At 38.8% G+C, this 17,900-nt stretch overlaps 2 protein-coding genes across 4 annotated transcripts in view; one reads left to right on the top strand and one right to left on the bottom strand.

Annotated features, from left to right (window-relative positions):
• Window positions 1-11,694, top strand: part of if (inflated) — a 27,636-nt gene extending 15,942 nt beyond the window's left edge. Inside the window, exons 5-11 of one of the 2 annotated variants that reach the window (XM_011302184.1) lie at window positions 1,616-1,677; window positions 5,100-5,148; window positions 5,300-5,365; window positions 6,107-6,282; window positions 6,374-6,609; window positions 6,684-9,999; window positions 10,090-11,694. In XM_011302184.1, the coding sequence (XP_011300486.1) occupies window positions 1,616-1,677; window positions 5,100-5,148; window positions 5,300-5,365; window positions 6,107-6,282; window positions 6,374-6,609; window positions 6,684-9,999; window positions 10,090-10,185 (4,001 nt within the window). In that variant the 3' untranslated portion in view covers window positions 10,186-11,694. The remainder of the gene's footprint in view (window positions 1-1,615; window positions 1,678-5,099; window positions 5,149-5,299; window positions 5,366-6,106; window positions 6,283-6,373; window positions 6,610-6,683; window positions 10,000-10,089) is intronic. The other variant, XM_011302185.1, reaches the window with a different exon arrangement.
• On the bottom strand, window positions 10,310-17,689 carry PAN2 (PAN2-PAN3 deadenylation complex catalytic subunit PAN2). Of its 2 annotated transcripts, none has more exons than XM_011302182.1 (12): window positions 17,340-17,689; window positions 17,067-17,254; window positions 16,817-16,986; window positions 16,153-16,681; window positions 15,951-16,087; window positions 15,731-15,877; window positions 15,553-15,649; window positions 14,704-14,937; window positions 14,401-14,646; window positions 14,109-14,328; window positions 11,864-13,731; window positions 10,310-11,805 (listed from the first exon to the last, which is right to left on the bottom strand). In XM_011302182.1, exons 1-12 carry the CDS (start codon window positions 17,407-17,409, stop codon window positions 11,791-11,793), a joined length of 3,921 nt encoding a protein of 1,306 aa, XP_011300484.1. In that variant the 5' UTR covers window positions 17,410-17,689; the 3' UTR covers window positions 10,310-11,790. The 2 variants fall into 2 exon arrangements, with proteins under 2 accessions (XP_011300484.1, XP_011300483.1); XM_011302181.1 differs by having other exon boundaries at window positions 14,082-14,328.
• Window positions 17,690-17,900: the final 211 nt, after the last annotated feature.

Below are 17,900 nucleotides of genomic sequence, written 5' to 3' on the forward strand. Positions count from 1 at the left end.
CTCGAGAAGATATGGTGCAATTAAACAATTAGCCGAAAGGGACCCTCGGTATTTCAAACTCCTCAACTGTAACTGGTTTTCTTATTATTTACCAGGAATCCTTACTTTTTTTCAACTCCCCATTTTCACTATAAATATCCAACACCGGGTTTTTACCTTTTTCAGCAAATTGTCGCCTTTTTCGGTGGCACCACGTATTACTGTACTTTTTTAATTACCTCTATCTTCAATGGCTCATTCTAATTCTCCTGTCCTCGGGGAAGTCAAACTTCCATAAAATTAAACGTCGGCAATTACCATTGGAAAGAGCTGAAGAGTTGAAGGGCTTTTTCAACGTCAACTACTTCTGAGAATTTTTTGACTATAAAGACCGACGCCGACAGGCAGGTCACTGAAACTATTTATTCAAATGAATTCTATTAATTATAAATTCACTTCATAAAGGGATCAATCTGTTTGTGACAATTGTTTTTGTTGAGTTTTTCTTCTTAAATCAGGCCAAATAACTTGAACTCTTCGTGTCTCTTTATTCTCAAATTTATTGCAATCTAACTTTATTGCGAATTCTCCGAATTACTTTGGCGCATTGTAGCTTATGGTATGTGACACCAGTCAAATGGATGATTGTTCTTCTTGTTATGATACAGTAATATCATTTGTCGTGGCAATTTGCTTTAGTCATTTGCTTATCATTCCGGGGATGAACAGGCGATTTTGCATTGTGAATGGTATGAACATGTACGTAAAATTCTTCTTTGGATAGTTGTACACCCACGCTTCAACGATCTCCACGGTAGTTACACTAGGTACAGACGATAGCATTCATTCATCGAGACATGTAGTTACGTTATGTGAGTTTAATATGTAATTCTAGGCTCTCAGGGGATCGAGGAATTCATTCCCTTGACATAATTCAGGGTCAGATTCAGTTAAATCATTACTAATTAATGACACAATTAAGCTGCGGCCTATTATCACGATTTTTTTATCGGAAATGTATAAAATTCGTAATAAAAATAATAATAATATTCGTAATAATAATAGTAATAATAATAATTGTATAATAATAGTATAATAATAATAATAATAATTGAGAATTAATTATTAATAATTAATGACAATCGGACGAAGGATTTGCGGAAAAGGAAAAAAAAGGAAAATATAATAAAAACCTTTTTTTACCCTCCCCATGAACAGAGTGATTTTTGTGTATGAACCGTTCATTTGCTGGTTGCATGATTGATATAATTACCTGTCCCCTGGGTCATCCGGTGTTGTAAATCGTCTACCGCGAGAGGGGTTTTTAAATAAAAAATAAAGACGAGTGCACAAGAAAATCCAGAAGCAAACACCGGATATATACTGGACACGAATGTTATAACTCACACGTGTAGAGAGTCATAAAGGAACACGATACTGGCCCTGCATGGGGCCATCATGCAGACGCATATTAACGTCGGTTTATTAATTCCGTTGTACATCGGCCAGCCAGTAATTACGATTTTGACGGGAGTTTATTAGCATTCACGTGACGCATCAATTGATTTTTATGGGTGTAAAATGGGTTGTTTAACAGAATTTTTTCTTTCACCTCTGAATTGTTTTTTTTTCTCAGGGCACTTTGGATACCATCGACAGGGGTCATGTCAGGCTGGTCTCGGGGCAACGGTCTCCAAGGTGTGTAAAATATTCATTATTCATAATTGATTATTAATTAATTATTGCGTTACGAAGGGGTGAATTAGGATGAGTACATTTTTTTCCATTTCAGTTTTTTGCCGATTTCTCGAAAGTGAAGGATGATAATGATATTTTCATGAAAACCTTTTTTGTAGTTCTTTTATTTTTCTATTAAAAATGTTTATACAAAAAATTCGCTAGGTTCCTCCAATTCCGAGATATTGGCCGGGAAATGACATCGAAAAATATTCACTCGTTCTAGATCACCACTTCACAACAAAATTCATAATTAAAATAATTCGTTATTTATAATTTAAATTTGAGTAAATTCTCCACTTAATCAGTAAACAAAGATGCAGAATTACTAATTATAATGACATATTATTTGTTATTTAAGAGAAATAATTTTTTTCGGTGTAAATAACGCGAAATGAAATGAATAAATTGGGAGAAAAAATGTCGTAATAAATAACTGGTCATGCGGGATGTTTCATCGGTTTTGAACTCTGTTTTCACATCAACTTTGTCTTCGTGTGCTGTACTGGAGAATTAAGTGTAGGTCGAGTGAACACATACGAAAATGGGGGTTGATTCTCACCATAAATGGTCAGGAATGTGAATTCCCACTCCTACGCGTTGAATTTATGAGCATCGGCATTTCAATTCCAAGGATAAAGAACTAGACATCACACATTGATTCTATGAAAATTCACGACTATTTATCGAATTAATTCAATTGATTTTTATAAAGTTGAAGAATTCGCTGGAATGATTTTGTCGTTGCAATGTATAATTCACAATTGTTCGGGTATGTTTAATGCATAACTCTCAATGAAATACGAGTTAGAATAAGCAATTCAATGTTAATCCGGGTTTATACTGTCTTTCTCAATCCGAATCTTCGAGAAAAAATAAATAGTCAACCCCAAAAGGGGTGAGTCCACGCAAATTTCGTTTTTCTCAACCGAAAACCCAGCCAAATGCCATTGTATCTTTTTATATTCATATATATTCATTAATTTAGTTATAAATCCCCGATTCAATTCAATTCAATTTGATATCTCAATTTATTTTTTCCCCAAAAATTCCTGTGAAAAAATTTGACAAAATATAACAATAAAATAAATAAATAAAAATGGATGGGAGACGGTGATGTCGTAGATAATTCTGATATATTGATATATTTTTCTAGGGAAATCCACTCCCTAGTCCAAATAAAGAGAAAATCGAGATCAGAGTTTGAGAGTAAAAATTAGAATAGCATTTTGCTTGGCAATGCAGACAGGTATGCATGCATATACAAGACACAAAACACGAGTCATAAATTTTATTCCCGGTTAAGTAGAAGGGAAAAGATCCTGACCACCACCGCGTATACATATTTGGAGCGCGTTATATTTCAATCTGAGTTTATCCATCCTCAGGGTCTACCTGATCGGCGCCAGAACACTGTTCTCGTGTATGGGGTTCCGTGTTCACGTGGTTGTGGTACCATTGTTCCAGTTGCAAATTTTTATCGTGTAAGCACGAGCCGATTTCTCAGTAGGGGGTAGAATTCTTTCACTCGCGAAAAACCTCACGTTGTATGCATATCATCAAATATTATTCAAAAATATCAGAGCATTATTGGCTCTGCATTTTCATTTTAGCCATCTGCCTTGGAAATAATGTCTGATTAAATTATGGAATTAACAGCCACCGGTTTTTTAAAATTATTCATTCGTTTAGTCCTTATATCATTTTTGTTTATAATAAAAACTTCTTTTCATTAATTAATCCACGTTTCATGGGCATACCAAAGAGATAATATTAGAACATTCAAATATATTGAAAAAAATAATGGAAATTAAACACGGGGATTTCACCCTCCGCTCTCGGGGCTGATCTATGATTTTTGGGGGAGGAAAGCCGATTTTTTTTCATTCGCGATTTTGAAATTTTATAAATATACATAATCTTGTCGATAAATATCGCAAGGTGCAATGAGATGGTAAATATGGCATGTGGGCTTGGCGCTTTGCAGGTGCCCTCGCCAGTTGATATATCTCGTAAGAGATATATGATATATCAGAGGTTTTCGAACTCGACCCAAAGTGGTAAACCAGGATAAGTGCATTTTTTTCGACGCCACTTTTTACCAGATTTCTGGAAATTGAAGAAAGATAATGATATTTTCATAGATACCATTTTTGTAGCTCTCATCTTTCTCCATAAAAAATATTTTTGCAAAAAATTCGCTATGTTCTTTCAATTCGGAGATATCCGCTGAAAATGCATCGAAAAATATTCACTCATTCTAGATCACCACTTGACAACAGAATCGTTCTTCCTGGAAGTTTTGATATTGAAGGATTACTTGTATTTTAAAAAATTCTCATCCACGGTGCTTTATTTATAGAAGTATCAAATATAAAAGAGGCACCAGAGACGATGCAAACCATTTAAGGCTTGTACATTTTGTTCTGTCACCGTTGGTCGTGTTCTCTCCTCTTTGTACGAGAGTACAAGGACCACCTACGCGAACACAGGACTCTACCTCCTTCGCAAAACATTTTATAAACGACTTCTACTCGTCTATTCCCCTCGAATTTTTTTTGTAAATCCCATTTCACATATGTTGATAAGTGAATAGCCCAATAGATCTAAAGTCCTCTTTACTCTCCCATTCACAAGTGCATTGACTTGTCCGGTTTTGCACGTGGAATATAGAGAAATGGATTTATCACGAGCCATTGAAGAACTCCAGCTTTTCACCGCCGAATTTCTTGAGAAAATAAATATCTCAATTGCTCTTTAATGAGATAAACCATAAGTCTCAAAGTGCGTGTGAACCATCAGCGGACGGAGGCTGTGAACGTTTTCAAGACAGAAGTTATTTTCAAGTGGTACTCAAGTACCACTGCACTTCAAAAAAGTCCTCTAACTTCAATTAAAACGTTTATAAAAAGTGAACAAAAAAGGGAACTGCCATTTGCTATTCCCCGTTGTTCCCATTTTTAATCAAAAATCGTCATAAAAAATGAATGACTGGAAATGATTTATAAAAACCAATAGCCACTGAATGTTCATTCGTGTCATTAAACCTCTGATAGCTCGGGTGAACCCACACTATCAAGTTGCTTTATCCACTCATTTCCTGTCTCGCGACTTGAACAACACACATGCAAATAAAACTTGAACGTGTGGAAGAGTCATCGACAACTTCCTATGAATCGTGAAAGTTGTCTTATTAGGTTGATCTCAAGCAACCGAGTTACCCACAAGTGCTCACAGGACTTGTTACATCATTTTTCTACGAGTTACATCTCTATTTTTCTGAATAAAGAGCATCTTGTGCCCGAGACATAAGAATTATCTCAAATTCATTCCCCACACGAATAATTCCGAAAGAAATCATGAAATAAATATTTTTCTTTCAGGATGGAGAGAGGATATTCATTGGTGCACCAGGAAGTTGGTACTGGCAAGGTGAGGAATTTATTTCTATCTTCTATTTCTAGTGATGTCTTTCCAGGGGATAGATTAAATGATAATTCGTGTAATAATCGTGCAGTCTCGAGGGTTCAATTACTGAATTATAGATAAATGAAGAATCAAAATGTTATTGAAAATATTTCAGGTCAGCTGTTCTCAATCGCAAGGAGATTGGAGAATAGACTCTTCGTGCCGCCCACCATCTATACAGGTACCACATGAGTCCCCCAATCAGAACAGAAACCCTAATTAACAAAATTCTAAACCAATGGAAATTGATCAGAGAAGAGAAATTATTCGAAAACCGCATCAGCTCGATGATTATTGATTGTTGAGACACGACTATTTATCAGATATTTGTCTCAATAATACGAATGATGTGTGGTACTCTGATATATTCCCCCTTACATTTGCTTGGCAGTGCTGTGCTAATTATTAAATTAGATGGATAATCCAGCGGTTTATTTATGGCTTTTGATTAAATAGGTTTTACATTCCCGTGATTAACAATTTCTCCTCCTAATCAAGTTTTCCCCTTGCGAATGGATATTTTATTGAGATTAGCGTATGTAGATGGATAATATATAGATAATATTTATTGATACCTTTAAAAAATAAAATGTTTAATGCCTTATCATCACTGCCAGGTGAATCTGAGGGTGGTCTAACAGGTGTGGGCCGCAGCTTATTATTTTTTTACAGCTTTATTTTACAGAGTGGCACATGGCAGTGAGCAAATAATTACTCAAATTAATTCAACGAATTGAACAATTGTGGACGAGTGACTGGATTGCTTACGACATCTGTTTTACTATTTATTTATTTAATCTAATAGAATAGATTGGCTTTAGTATTATTAAACAAAAGATTACCCAAATATTAATTGATATAACGTGGATTAACAATTATTATCGGGTGTATTTATCGTTTTAATTTGAGATTTTGGTTGTAGGGCAAGTGTACACGCAGTCTCCACATACCAAGGGCCAAGTAATGTTCACCAAGGAAGGATCTCCAGAGGAAGATGACAGTTATTTGGGATATGCACTTGTTAGTGGTGATTTTTTGGGTACTGGAGACGTGGGGAGTGCTGTGGGGATGCCAAGGGGGTATGGGCTCCATGGAAAGGTGCGAACAATAATTATTGTTGATTTTTTCGATGGGTTTATGATTTTTTTTCTGAATTAATGAATGAAACGATCAATATTGGTACTTCCAGGTGGTTCTGTTGACATCCAACATGACGAATCATCAGAATGTAACTGGTGAACAAATGGGTGGGTACTTTGGTTATTCATTGGCAGTCGGTGATATCGATGGAGATCACTTGGATGATTTAATTGTCGGTGCTCCCATGTTCACAATTCCTGATAACACCGAGATGACCTTTGAGACTGGAAGGATTTACGTATTCTATGGGAGAGGACCCAACAAATACAGGGACTTCCACTTCAGGTATTAATTCGTGAAGTTGTACCTGTAGGAATGAAGTTTGATAAATATTACAATTGGTAATTGTGATGTTTCAGGGATGGGGAGAGCAATAGAGGTCGTTTTGGTATGTCAGTGGCATCTCTAGGTGATCTAGATCTAGACGGTTACACGGATTTTGCTGTGGGTGCACCTTATGCTGGACCAGAGGGTCGCGGTGCTGTCTACATATATCACGGCTCCTCGGAGGGAGTTCTCGAGAAATACTCGCAGGTCATCTATTCCACTGATCTCAGCCATCGTATCCAGACCTTTGGCTTTTCCGTGTCGGGTGGCCTTGACCTCGATGGCAATTCCTACCCAGACATGGTAGTGGGTTCGTACGAGTCTGGAGCTGCCATGTTTTTCCGTGCTCGTCCTGTCATCAAAATGGTCCAAGCTGCGACGTACGTGGAATTCCAATCGGCATCGAAATTAGTCTCCCTGGAGGATCAATCACGAGTTATTTCAAATGGAGTTAGAGTCACAGCTCTTCCACTCAAGACTTGTTTCCAATACGATGGTATCGGTGTCGCTTCTGAATACGAATTCAACGTGCAATACGTTCTCGATGTGAAGAAGACTAAAAGCCCGAGAATGTTTTTCCTGGAGTTTGAGGGTCTCAACGAGAAGAGTCTTCCAATCAGAATGAAAAAGGGCCAGCAAAATTGTCGTATATTCAACGTATATCTCACTCCGAATATTCGTGACAAATTAACGTCCCTCGATGCAGAAATGAGAATAAGCCTGATGGGAGATGAATGGATTGACAAACGCCCCAGAAATCCCCGATTGCCACTGGAGCCTGTTCTTGCCATGACCTCTACCCAGAAAGACAGCATCTCCATTAGGAAGAACTGTGGAGATGACAACGTGTGTGAACCTGATTTGCGTCTGACATGTGTCTCGAAACCCGCGGAGTACCTTCTGGGCTCTGGTGAACGTCTCGAGCTGGATGTTACCGTCGCCAATATGGATGAAGATGCGTTTGAAGCTACTTACTACCTGACACTGCCTCTGGGCATCGATTACATAAAGATTGAGACACTCGTGTCCAAGGATACATCAGTCAGGTGTTCCCCTCCTACGAATTTCAATAATAATACTCTAAAGTGTGATATCGGTAATCCTCTTCCCCATGGGTCAGTTGTTCACTTCAAAATATGGCTGCAACCGTCCCACGTTCATGGAGAAAAATCCACTTACGATTTTCACATGAAAGTCAACTCCACGAATCCTGAACCAATCGAGAGAACTCACGATAACGTTCTCTACGTACCCACTGGTATCCTCGTTAATTCCAATCTTCTGGTTGAGGGTGAGAGCAAGCCCAAGGACCTGTACTACAATCCATCTAATTACACTGTAATTAATGCAACAACTGACATCGAGTATGGGCCTGCATTCATCCACAATTACACGATCAGAAATAAGGGCCCATCGACCATCGAGGCCAGTCAAATATTTCTCATCTGGCCCGGGAAAACCCTCGCTGATGACGATTTTGTGTACCTCATCGATCAACCTGTCGTTGATGGCAACATAAGATGTGCCACAGCCAACGCAAATTCCCTGTCACTCAAGATTGAAAATAGAAAAAAATTCTCAACTCATTATGAGACGAGACCCGGTTATCAGCCATTGACGAATCCCCACAAAAATATTCACGTTCACACTGGTGATGGCAGTTACGATGCAAGTGGAATAAAAGGATCTAGAAGTGAACATAATTATGATTCGACGATTAATACTGCAACGTCTCGAGGAAGTGAACAGGGAACGACAACGAGTGTCTGGGTGTCCAAGCCAGGGGGCGGAGTGGTAATTAGTACTGGAGGTGTCGGTTCTTCCGAAGGTTCTGAGGGAATATACACCACCCAGAGAAATTCATTTGGTGCTGGGGGACTGAGTCAGAGTGGAACGTGGGAGAGCGATCGAACGTTCAGTAGATCGAATCAGAGTGCATTAGGTTCAGGTGAAGTCACTATTGAAAACAGACACACAGGAGGAGAGGAGACACTGGTCAATATTCATCAGACCGAGAGTGAAAAGCGTTACAATAACTTCCAGAATCTCCAGGAGGAGAATCGCAGGAAGCTGATGTTGAAGCATGAGGAGGAGGAGAGGATACGACAGCAGGAGGAGGCGTTCATTGCACAGAGGAGACGAGAGCACGAGAGGAAGGAAGAGGAAGAGAGAGTGAGATTTTCAACGGGTCGTCATGAAATCAGTGGTGATCGGGAGGAGCATGTTGGTGCTACTGATTTTGGAATTCGACCTGGCACCCCATCAGGCTTTCACACGTCCGGAAAACTCGACAGCTTCTTGTCGAATCTCAAGGAGACCGTGGGATACGAAGTATATCGTCGTGGCTCACGTCAGTATCTCCAGTTCCTTGGCAGGTTCATGGTAGCAATTGATGGAAAACAGTACATCGAACTAAAAAATGGACCGATTCTCCCCCTGGAGAATCAGTACGGCGAGCAGAGCTATTCATCAAGCCAGACTGTAACCGACAGGTACACCAAACTGGACGCTGAAATCATAACTGGTGAGGATGGCAGGATCTACTGTAAATTGAGTGACAACAGGAGATTTCCAATTGACAGCTCCTGGAGTTACTCTGAGCAGAGGAGTTACACGATTAATGGTGGGCAAGGACGAGGAGCGGGGAATCAGTTTGTTGAAGGGAAAAATCGAGAGGGAAAATTAGAAGATCGAGAAGAGAGTTTCACCACTTCTTCTGGGAACTGGAGGCAAACTGGGAATGTAAAGAGTTACGAGAGCCAAAGACACGAGGAGAAACGAATCACTCATCGAATGGAAGGGAGCAACACTTATGAGAGGGAGGAAGGCTTTGGTGACAGTCAAAATTATCAAGACAGAAGATCCAGATCGAGAAGACATGGGATTAACAAACGGGAGATTTCACTGTTTGGAGAGGACCTCAAGCAGATCGATCAGGCTGTGATCGATGATGCAATTAGAAGGCCTGATCAGACAGATCAAAATATCTTGGATGAACTTGGATTTTGTGGCAATGCAAAGTGTCTCGTTCTCCGATGCTTCGTTGGTAGACTCGTCAAGGACGAGGAGGTGTCCATCAGCGCTAGATTTAGAGTAAAGGGAACAACTCTGAATAAAATATCAGCTGGAGAAAAACTCAATGTGACCACAACAGTTTACGCCAATGTCACGAAGCTTCCGTTCATTGGGCGACCTCATCACCTGGTCTCTGCTAGCCATCAAGTTGTCACTGTCACTGAACCTACGGTATCATCTATTGAATCTGGTGGAGTCCCACTGTGGGTTGTGGTACTATCTGCTGTTGCTGGTGCAATAATCCTCTTATTACTCATCTTTCTGTTGTATAAGGTACAGAATTCTTCCAAAAAATCGCATGTCTCTTTATATCACTCGCTTTCAACAACAATTTGACAATAATTTTTTTCAATTAATTTACAGTGTGGATTTTTCAAGAGGAATCGACCAACAGACGCACCGGAAAGACAGCCACTCAATCGAAATGGTCATTTCCAACATGCGGATGATCATATGTAGAAATCCAATTGAATTGTTAATACGACGATATAAAACTCGCCAGCGACGCTTGTGCCTTAGTGTCATATCAATTAAACTGGAGGCAATGGAATTTTAACGAGTAAAAAGCAAGATTTTTTGTGTATTTCAACTGATGCCGCTACCATGTGCCTTGGATAAAAAAAAAATGTCGACGAATATCTTCATGAAATAATCATAAGATTAACTGCCATAAAATACTCCTCCTGCAGCTCCTGCAGCTCCCAATCTACAAGTTTCTAGTCAGAAACGATTTAATTACGTAACTACTTAAGCCCACGCACACTCAACAAATTTAATTAAATTTTCTCCCTCTTCCTGAATAATAATAGTGCGTGTGCACCGTATATTAATTATAATTTCTTACTTGTTGGCTGCGGGAGCTTGAGTTTCTGGTTTAAAGTGGAGAACTTATGATTAACATTTTTCCTTAATCATTCTGTTTTTTTTTAGAGATCTCACGTGCAACTAACGAATGTTATTGTTTCATTCGGACTGTCCCGATCCGTTCCCCAATTTTTTTTTCTAATGGAAAATGAATATTTCTTCCGTACGCATAATTATTTATTATGCGTTTTCAATTAATAGTATTTATTACTACTGCCACGTGCATCAGTACGAATGGAACATTTGCATTTTTCTGAGTAATTTCACGAGGCAATACATAAGTTGCGTATTTATTATTGAGAAATCTTGTGTTTAGTGAACGTCCGGACGTTTTAGTAGAATGAAAATTCCTTCTGAGTACGTGTACAATGTGTAAATTATTAATTTCATACTAAATCAGATTTTAAATAGCTTTTAACTACCGCAATAATTAATTTTATGTACGAATTTTATCGATCTACTTAGAATCCATTTGTAAATACAGTTCGTAAGGTTTAATATAAATATTATATATAGATATATCAATTGGATTAAACAATTTGTTTATTCATTCCTCTCCTGTTATCTACAACTCAAAAAATGATTACATGTTCTTTCGATCTTTCGTTTATATTTGTCAATCAAAGCGGATACAAAAATACTCTACAAATTTTACAATGATTCAGGTATTGTTTGGTATAAAAAGATACATTATTCATTTAAATGGTTTTACGTAAGTTAATATTCATGATTATTATTATAGCCGTGTGTGAGTTGAACACACATTTACAAAAGCTCTTTGGAATATTATGTAGAAAAATATTACTGGAAACAAGGGAAACATTCTGATCTGTAAAGAACTACAAAAACATACAAAAATAAAAATAATTTACGTATTTGTCGTACTGAAATTTTTCAGGCAATTGAAATTCGACGAGTAATTAAAAATATGTACAATGATTGCGATTTCTCAATGTTTTTCTCACCACGGCTCATTGCTCAGACGTAAAGAAAAAATAATCTTTAAAATTGAGTGGAGATTAATCTCGTAATGGAAATCTCGGAGTATCACAACAAATTGGGAAATAAATGACAATTGTAAAATTGTAGACTTGAGAGTTGAAAGGAAAAGTAAAATTACAGGAATGTTGAAATATTTCAAATGTGAGGATTTTTTAGTTCTGCATTGAGGTCTTCTTCGAAAATATCTTCGTCCCTGCCTCAGCTTTCTGGAACCTGTGAAAAATTACAAGTGAAAAATGATGAAATTAAGGAGTGATTAATGAGTGATTACCTTCCACTGCAATTCATTTCCTACATCGTACAACTGTTGAAGGGCCTCCATTAATTTTCCAGAGTCCTCCAAATCCCTGTACTTGTGATACAACTCAAGAGCAGCTCGCGCATCCTCAGTGGAATCATGAGTTTCGGACTGAATTTTCTTCCCAAGGAAATGCCACGTTAAAAACCGTAATGAAACCATACGGCGATGAGGTAAATGAAATAACAACACTGTATCTACAATTTGTTCCGAGGGAACAACGAGATTGATAACGCGAAAATCATTTTTGAGTCCATGCCCGACAAAAATAATTCCATTATCCACGAGAAATCTCAATTTTTGATAAGTCGACTTGAGTGTCGTCAAGTGTTTGCTGCTAAAATTAGCATCTAGATCGCCAGGTTGTATTCCGCTAAATTTCGTTAAATAATCCACCACCTGCTCCTGCGTGCTGATATAATCGTCGATAAAAGGAGTCCCCTCCAGTGGTCCCTGCCCCCTGATGCAGGTGATCCGTGCAACGGACATGTGGCTCGGTTTGATGGTCGACATCTTGCCATCGCTCCTCAACTCGGACTCTTTCTGATTCAGCGTAACGAATTCGGCATCAATCCCCACAAGATCTCCCTTCTTCGGCATCTCATCAGAAGTCAACGGTGTAAAAGTAATACCCCTGGTGCCTCCACTCCTTGCGACACATTTGTCCTCACCAAAAACATCAGAAGTCAGAGGACTGACGAATGTCACAGGCTCTGGTGGTGATGGGGCTGGTACAGCAGTGTAATGAAGGACACAGGGAACTTTCCAGTCTAGATTAAACCAGACAGCCTCTTGGGGAGTCACTGCTGATATACTGAAATCATTGAACAGGTACCACTGGGCCACTGCACTCCCAGTCGATCTCTCATGATAATTCGGTCCCACTCTGATAAGTGCCACCACATGACGTCTCTCCTCACTGCTTTTGTCATCAACATAACAGACAACTCCAGTCAATGTGTACTGGATCTTCTCGACCTTGGGGCAAGCAGTTTGAGGATCATGCTTCACTTCCTCCTCGTACTTTATATCCTCTAAATTGGAATTCACTTGTGATGATCTGTCTCCATCGTTCTCCACACCTGGCGTTATTTTTCCCTCACCATTTTCGACGATCAGAGGCTTCGTGTTAACAACTTCTCTATTTATCTTGTCAAGTTTTCCAACTGACAACTCCCCATTGGCATCCAGAGATATTTCAATGCAGTGAGGGATCCAGGAATGGGAGTAGTAGAGGTGACTTGGAGGTGCTGCTACTTGTCCTGGATTCGAGGGAGTTGAAGCTGTTGAAGATGGTGAGGGTTGTGCCTCACCTGGAGCTGGGCCTTGGGGGTCCTTCCCCACGTGCCTGAATCTACAGCCAGTGCGATTGCAATTGGTGCCATATCGACACATTTTTACAGTATTAGGAATGGGACTTGAGGAAGGGCTTGAGTCTTTCCCGTTCATGACCTTCTGCACGATTATGTCCATCTGGCTTTGCCAGAACGCCTTCTCCTGCTGAGAATCCAGTCCGCAGTTTAGGGCGAGAATTTTTGGCAGCTTTGTTATTCTTCTACTTTGAAGTGTTGGACTGAATTTTTGACAGCCATCGCACCAAGCTGGCGTCACTTTCTCGGGTTTTAAACTCCGAGCGAGGATTTTAGTGAAGGGTATTTCCTCGTTGGAGTTAGTCACTTCTGGATAAATTAAGTTGTTCAAAAGCATTATTGAATGCTTTGATGCTTCTTGGCCACATTTCAGGCATCGGTGAATGTGAATTTGCTCAGCTCCAAACATTCGGCTTATTTCCGTCTCTTCCTCGCGCACTTCGCTCTCGTCTGTTTTTTTATTTGTTTTTTCTAGTGTAACAATTAAAGAAAAACCTATTTACTTATTTACTAATGATAAATCCACCAGAGGATGAAAGCCTATGTGATTAAATGCCTCTGCCTTTTCGTTATGACAGACATTTTAAAAACCAAAAGTGTACGGATTATTTCACTCTCCAAAAAAAGAAATTCTGCTGTGAATAATTTGAGCTGCTGATGGTGTTCGTAAGCTGTGTGTTAAAAACTCGTGCGATGAATCCATGCGGTTGAAATAAAAAGGGGAGAAATATAAATGAATAAAAAAAATTGTTGATCGAAAAATAAACACAACAAAAAGTGTGCCAATGCAAAAGGGTTTACACATGTTAAATTGTGTTTACCTTTCGCCGCAATCCACATATATTTACCATCCTCCTCATGTTTCTTTCTCTTCTTCTTATCCAAATCATGGCTTTTGTATCGTGATCCTAGATCTTGAAGAATGCTTGGAAAATCCTGCTCGTTGTACACAAACGGTGGATATTTCGGTCCCGATCTGGACCGCGCCGCTTCCTCTTCCTCCAATTGACGTTTTCGAGTTTCCCAGATTTCATAATGAAGCTGATGCAAAATGAATCTATTCCAGCTCTTTAATAAAACCGAACGGATAATTAATATCGATTAATGACCTTTTTGCACTGTTAAAAAAAATGATTTTACTTGAACCAGTCTGATCAAGCTTGTCTTCCTCCTGGCCTCAGGGTGGAGATCACTCAGGATTAATCCCAGAGCAGCCGCTTCTGGAACTGTTCTGAATGCGCGCAAAAAATTTGCAGCTTGACATGGAGTACCTCTCGAGGTATCTAGCATGTGGAATAGGTAACCAAGCTCGCAGGACAGACAAAATTCCTTTTGGCATGAATGGGATAAAAGAGCGCCTCTAACAGGATCACAGTAATACATGAGCTGCAAGGTATAATAAATTAATGGAAAATCAAATAGCAATAATTAAGGATTAATTACCTGAAGCATTGCATTGCAGTAACTATTCGGCAGAGTCGCCTCTAAACCTGAGAAACTCGTCAGATTGTACTGATCGAAATCGAATTCATCGTACCCAAGTCTCGAGTATTTCACCTCAACTCTCCGATATCGTTTTGGTATCGCAATGAATGTACCGTCCTCTGCCTTTGGCCTGGGTTCACCTGTAAATAATTTTGTCACCAAGCCACGACGTTTTTCCAAGTTATAAGGTACCTGCAAAATAAATAATCAGCTATCACTCGATCTTTGGAATAATTCCCCAGAGTCAATATATTATCTTGCATATTGTACACCTGTACAAGAGTTTCTTCTTCCACCGTAGATTTCATTCGTATTAATATTGAAGCTACGCAGATATATCTCATACAACATTTATTGCAATTCAGTACAATTCATCTCTGTATTTTCATACAAATTGTTTACGAGTTTGCTTCGATATTGCATTATTATTTTAATCAGTCTTCCTTCAATTATCAGCAAATCAACTGATATATTCAATTCTTATTTACCTAGTAGTACTAAATTTTGAAGATAATATACAATATTATTTATCACGAGTTTCAATGCTGCATTCGATATATTACAACGTATTTGTTTTAACAGAAGTACAGACCCAAAGGAAAAGAAAATAGTACCATGCAATCGCATTGTATAACAGTTTCATTTAATATTATTAATTTGAAATAAAAGCATTAAGAAAGAAGAAAAAATAAACGGAGTCGCCAGTATTCGTGGATGACGGGAAAGGAATCAGATGGACCTCTTGGACAGAATGAGGAAAGGATGTAGAGTTAATGGTTCAAGCTTGGATGAGTAATGTTTCCTCACTTGGTTTCTCCGGAATGCCTGAGGATTGGGTGCGTAACCAATCGTTCCCTGCATTTTCATTGTCTTCAGTATTTCTGAATCTATTGGGGGGGTTTTCCTACATGGAATATTCAAGTGGAAAAAATGATCATTACCATTTTTAAAATTATTTCAATATTTTTCATGGTCTGACACATACCGATAGATCTTTTTCAAGAATTCCTCCGGCCAATCACTAGCTAATGTGTGTCCAGTGTACATCATGGGAACTGTACTTAGAGGTGTGAGATTGTCATCAAATGATATTGTCTCGAGTGTTTCCACTGGATCCGCAAATTCTGTGGGTCTGGAGTAATTTTTGGTGATAGGTTATGGAGATATTTTGTCAGAGTAATGATTGTGTAAAATAATTATTTCACCTTGAAAATGTATTGAACTGAGGATCAGGGGCATTTGTGGCCATAAGGTGAATGGATCCAGCTGCGTCCCCAAATCCAAGACATTTTGATGTTGGAGATACATCAAAGGACACCACCATAGCCCCTCCTGTGGCAACCTAATGTGTATAAAAAAAAATTATTACTCGTTGTATTATTTATAAACAGTAACGAGGTATTTTACCTGATAGAGACAGGTTAAGGACGGCTGAACATCAGCGTAAATAGTATCCAGGAGTTGCATTTGGCCCAAAGGAGACACGACTGCCAGTCGACTCGAGTAACTTGGCAAGAATTTCAACAAAAATGGATAAACTAGGGTGGTAACTGGAGTGAGAGCTCTCATTTGTCTCAAATCGTACACCATCAGGAATCTATCAGCTGACAGTCCCTGGCGACTATTACTGAACCCACAGGTCACTAAATAATTTCCCTGGATATCAAAATCACTGAGTGATCCACTGTGGGTGTCAAGTGTGTGCTCGATTGACAGGGAATTGGGATCTCTGAGATCTATTCTGCCAGCTGGATTTCCAGCGCAGATAAATTTTCCATGCTGTCTCAAAATTGCACAACCATTCTCCCCAACGTGAACATAACTTGTCTCTTTTCCTCTGCTCAGATCAAAATCAACGATTTTTTCTTGATGACCGCCCATTAGCAGTCGAGATCCAAATTGAAGCATGCACTGCATGTCTATCATATTTGGAGATCTGCAAAAATAATTCCACGATATTATTTTAGAATTCATTATTGTCTCAATTTTGGAAAGTTGAATTGTGAAAAATAAAGGGTGAGAAATTGATATTCATTTAGATTACACTAATTGCTGCAGTTTAATTGCTTACGTGTGGGTGAAGAGGGGTATTCCTCGACGCAGTTGTCCCCTGAGGGCTGTTTGGGTCAAGCACAATATCCCCTCATCGATTGGGTGAATATGTCGTACTTCCTGGGAGGCGTGCACTTGGAAAGACGTGTATTTCTGCAGTCCTGACCCATAATACGAAGTCACGTGACCCTGAAGAATGAATAGAATATAAAAACAGGTATTTTATTTCTATTTCCAATTTCTACTCTTGCTCGTTCAAATATTCTCACCCCTTGGTTTCCCATCCACATCAGCTCTTCAACGGTATCAAAGACCAGAGTTGAAACTCCAAATCGATGTCCCCCATCTGCCAACAATGTATGAGTCTCCTGGAATTCTGCTCCATCATATTCCTCCCCAAATTGTTCAGTCGCTGGTATGAACCCATCAACACCGAGCTCATAACTCTGCTCCTCCCCTGAATAATACCAACAAAATCGAAATTAATAAATAAAAAAATAGCTTGTAACTCAATGTCAACAAATGACGTTGCTTCAACTCACAGATTAAATTCCCCTCGTCAGTTTCAGCTTCAACTGTTCCATCGTACTGATTCAACAGGGAAAAGTCCATTTTAAACACCTCCGGATTCGATTGTAGAATTTAAATGAATTCTCTTCAACAATTGACTTTTCATAACACAATGTTCAACAGTCGCCTTGGCAACTGGTGATCGCTCCAGAATTATCTCCAGTTCTGGATACAATTATCCTGTCTACAGGTATAAAAAAAAATTACTCTCCTTCAATCATCATTTCAATTCGAATTATTTTTGAGGAAGTACTGAGAATTAATTAATAAGTCTTGTCAAACTGTTGTTCTTCAGCTCTCACAAAAGAGTGATCCTGCGAACACTTCGAGCATTTTTTATTTATCACCGAATCAACAAACAGACAACTGCCCATGGAAAAATTCCTATAAATTCACTAGTAATTCGTAAGAGCGGGAAATGAACGAATCGGTCAGTATTGCGAGGCTTTTCTTGTAAAGAGAAAAACAATCTCAACTGATTAATTAATTTCGCTTCTAAAAATATAAAAACGTCGTAAAATAAACAAACCATT

The sequence above is a fragment of the Fopius arisanus genome, unplaced genomic scaffold (assembly GCF_000806365.1).
Source record: "Fopius arisanus strain USDA-PBARC FA_bdor unplaced genomic scaffold, ASM80636v1 scaffold00026, whole genome shotgun sequence".
Lineage (NCBI taxonomy): Eukaryota > Metazoa > Arthropoda > Insecta > Hymenoptera > Braconidae > Fopius > Fopius arisanus.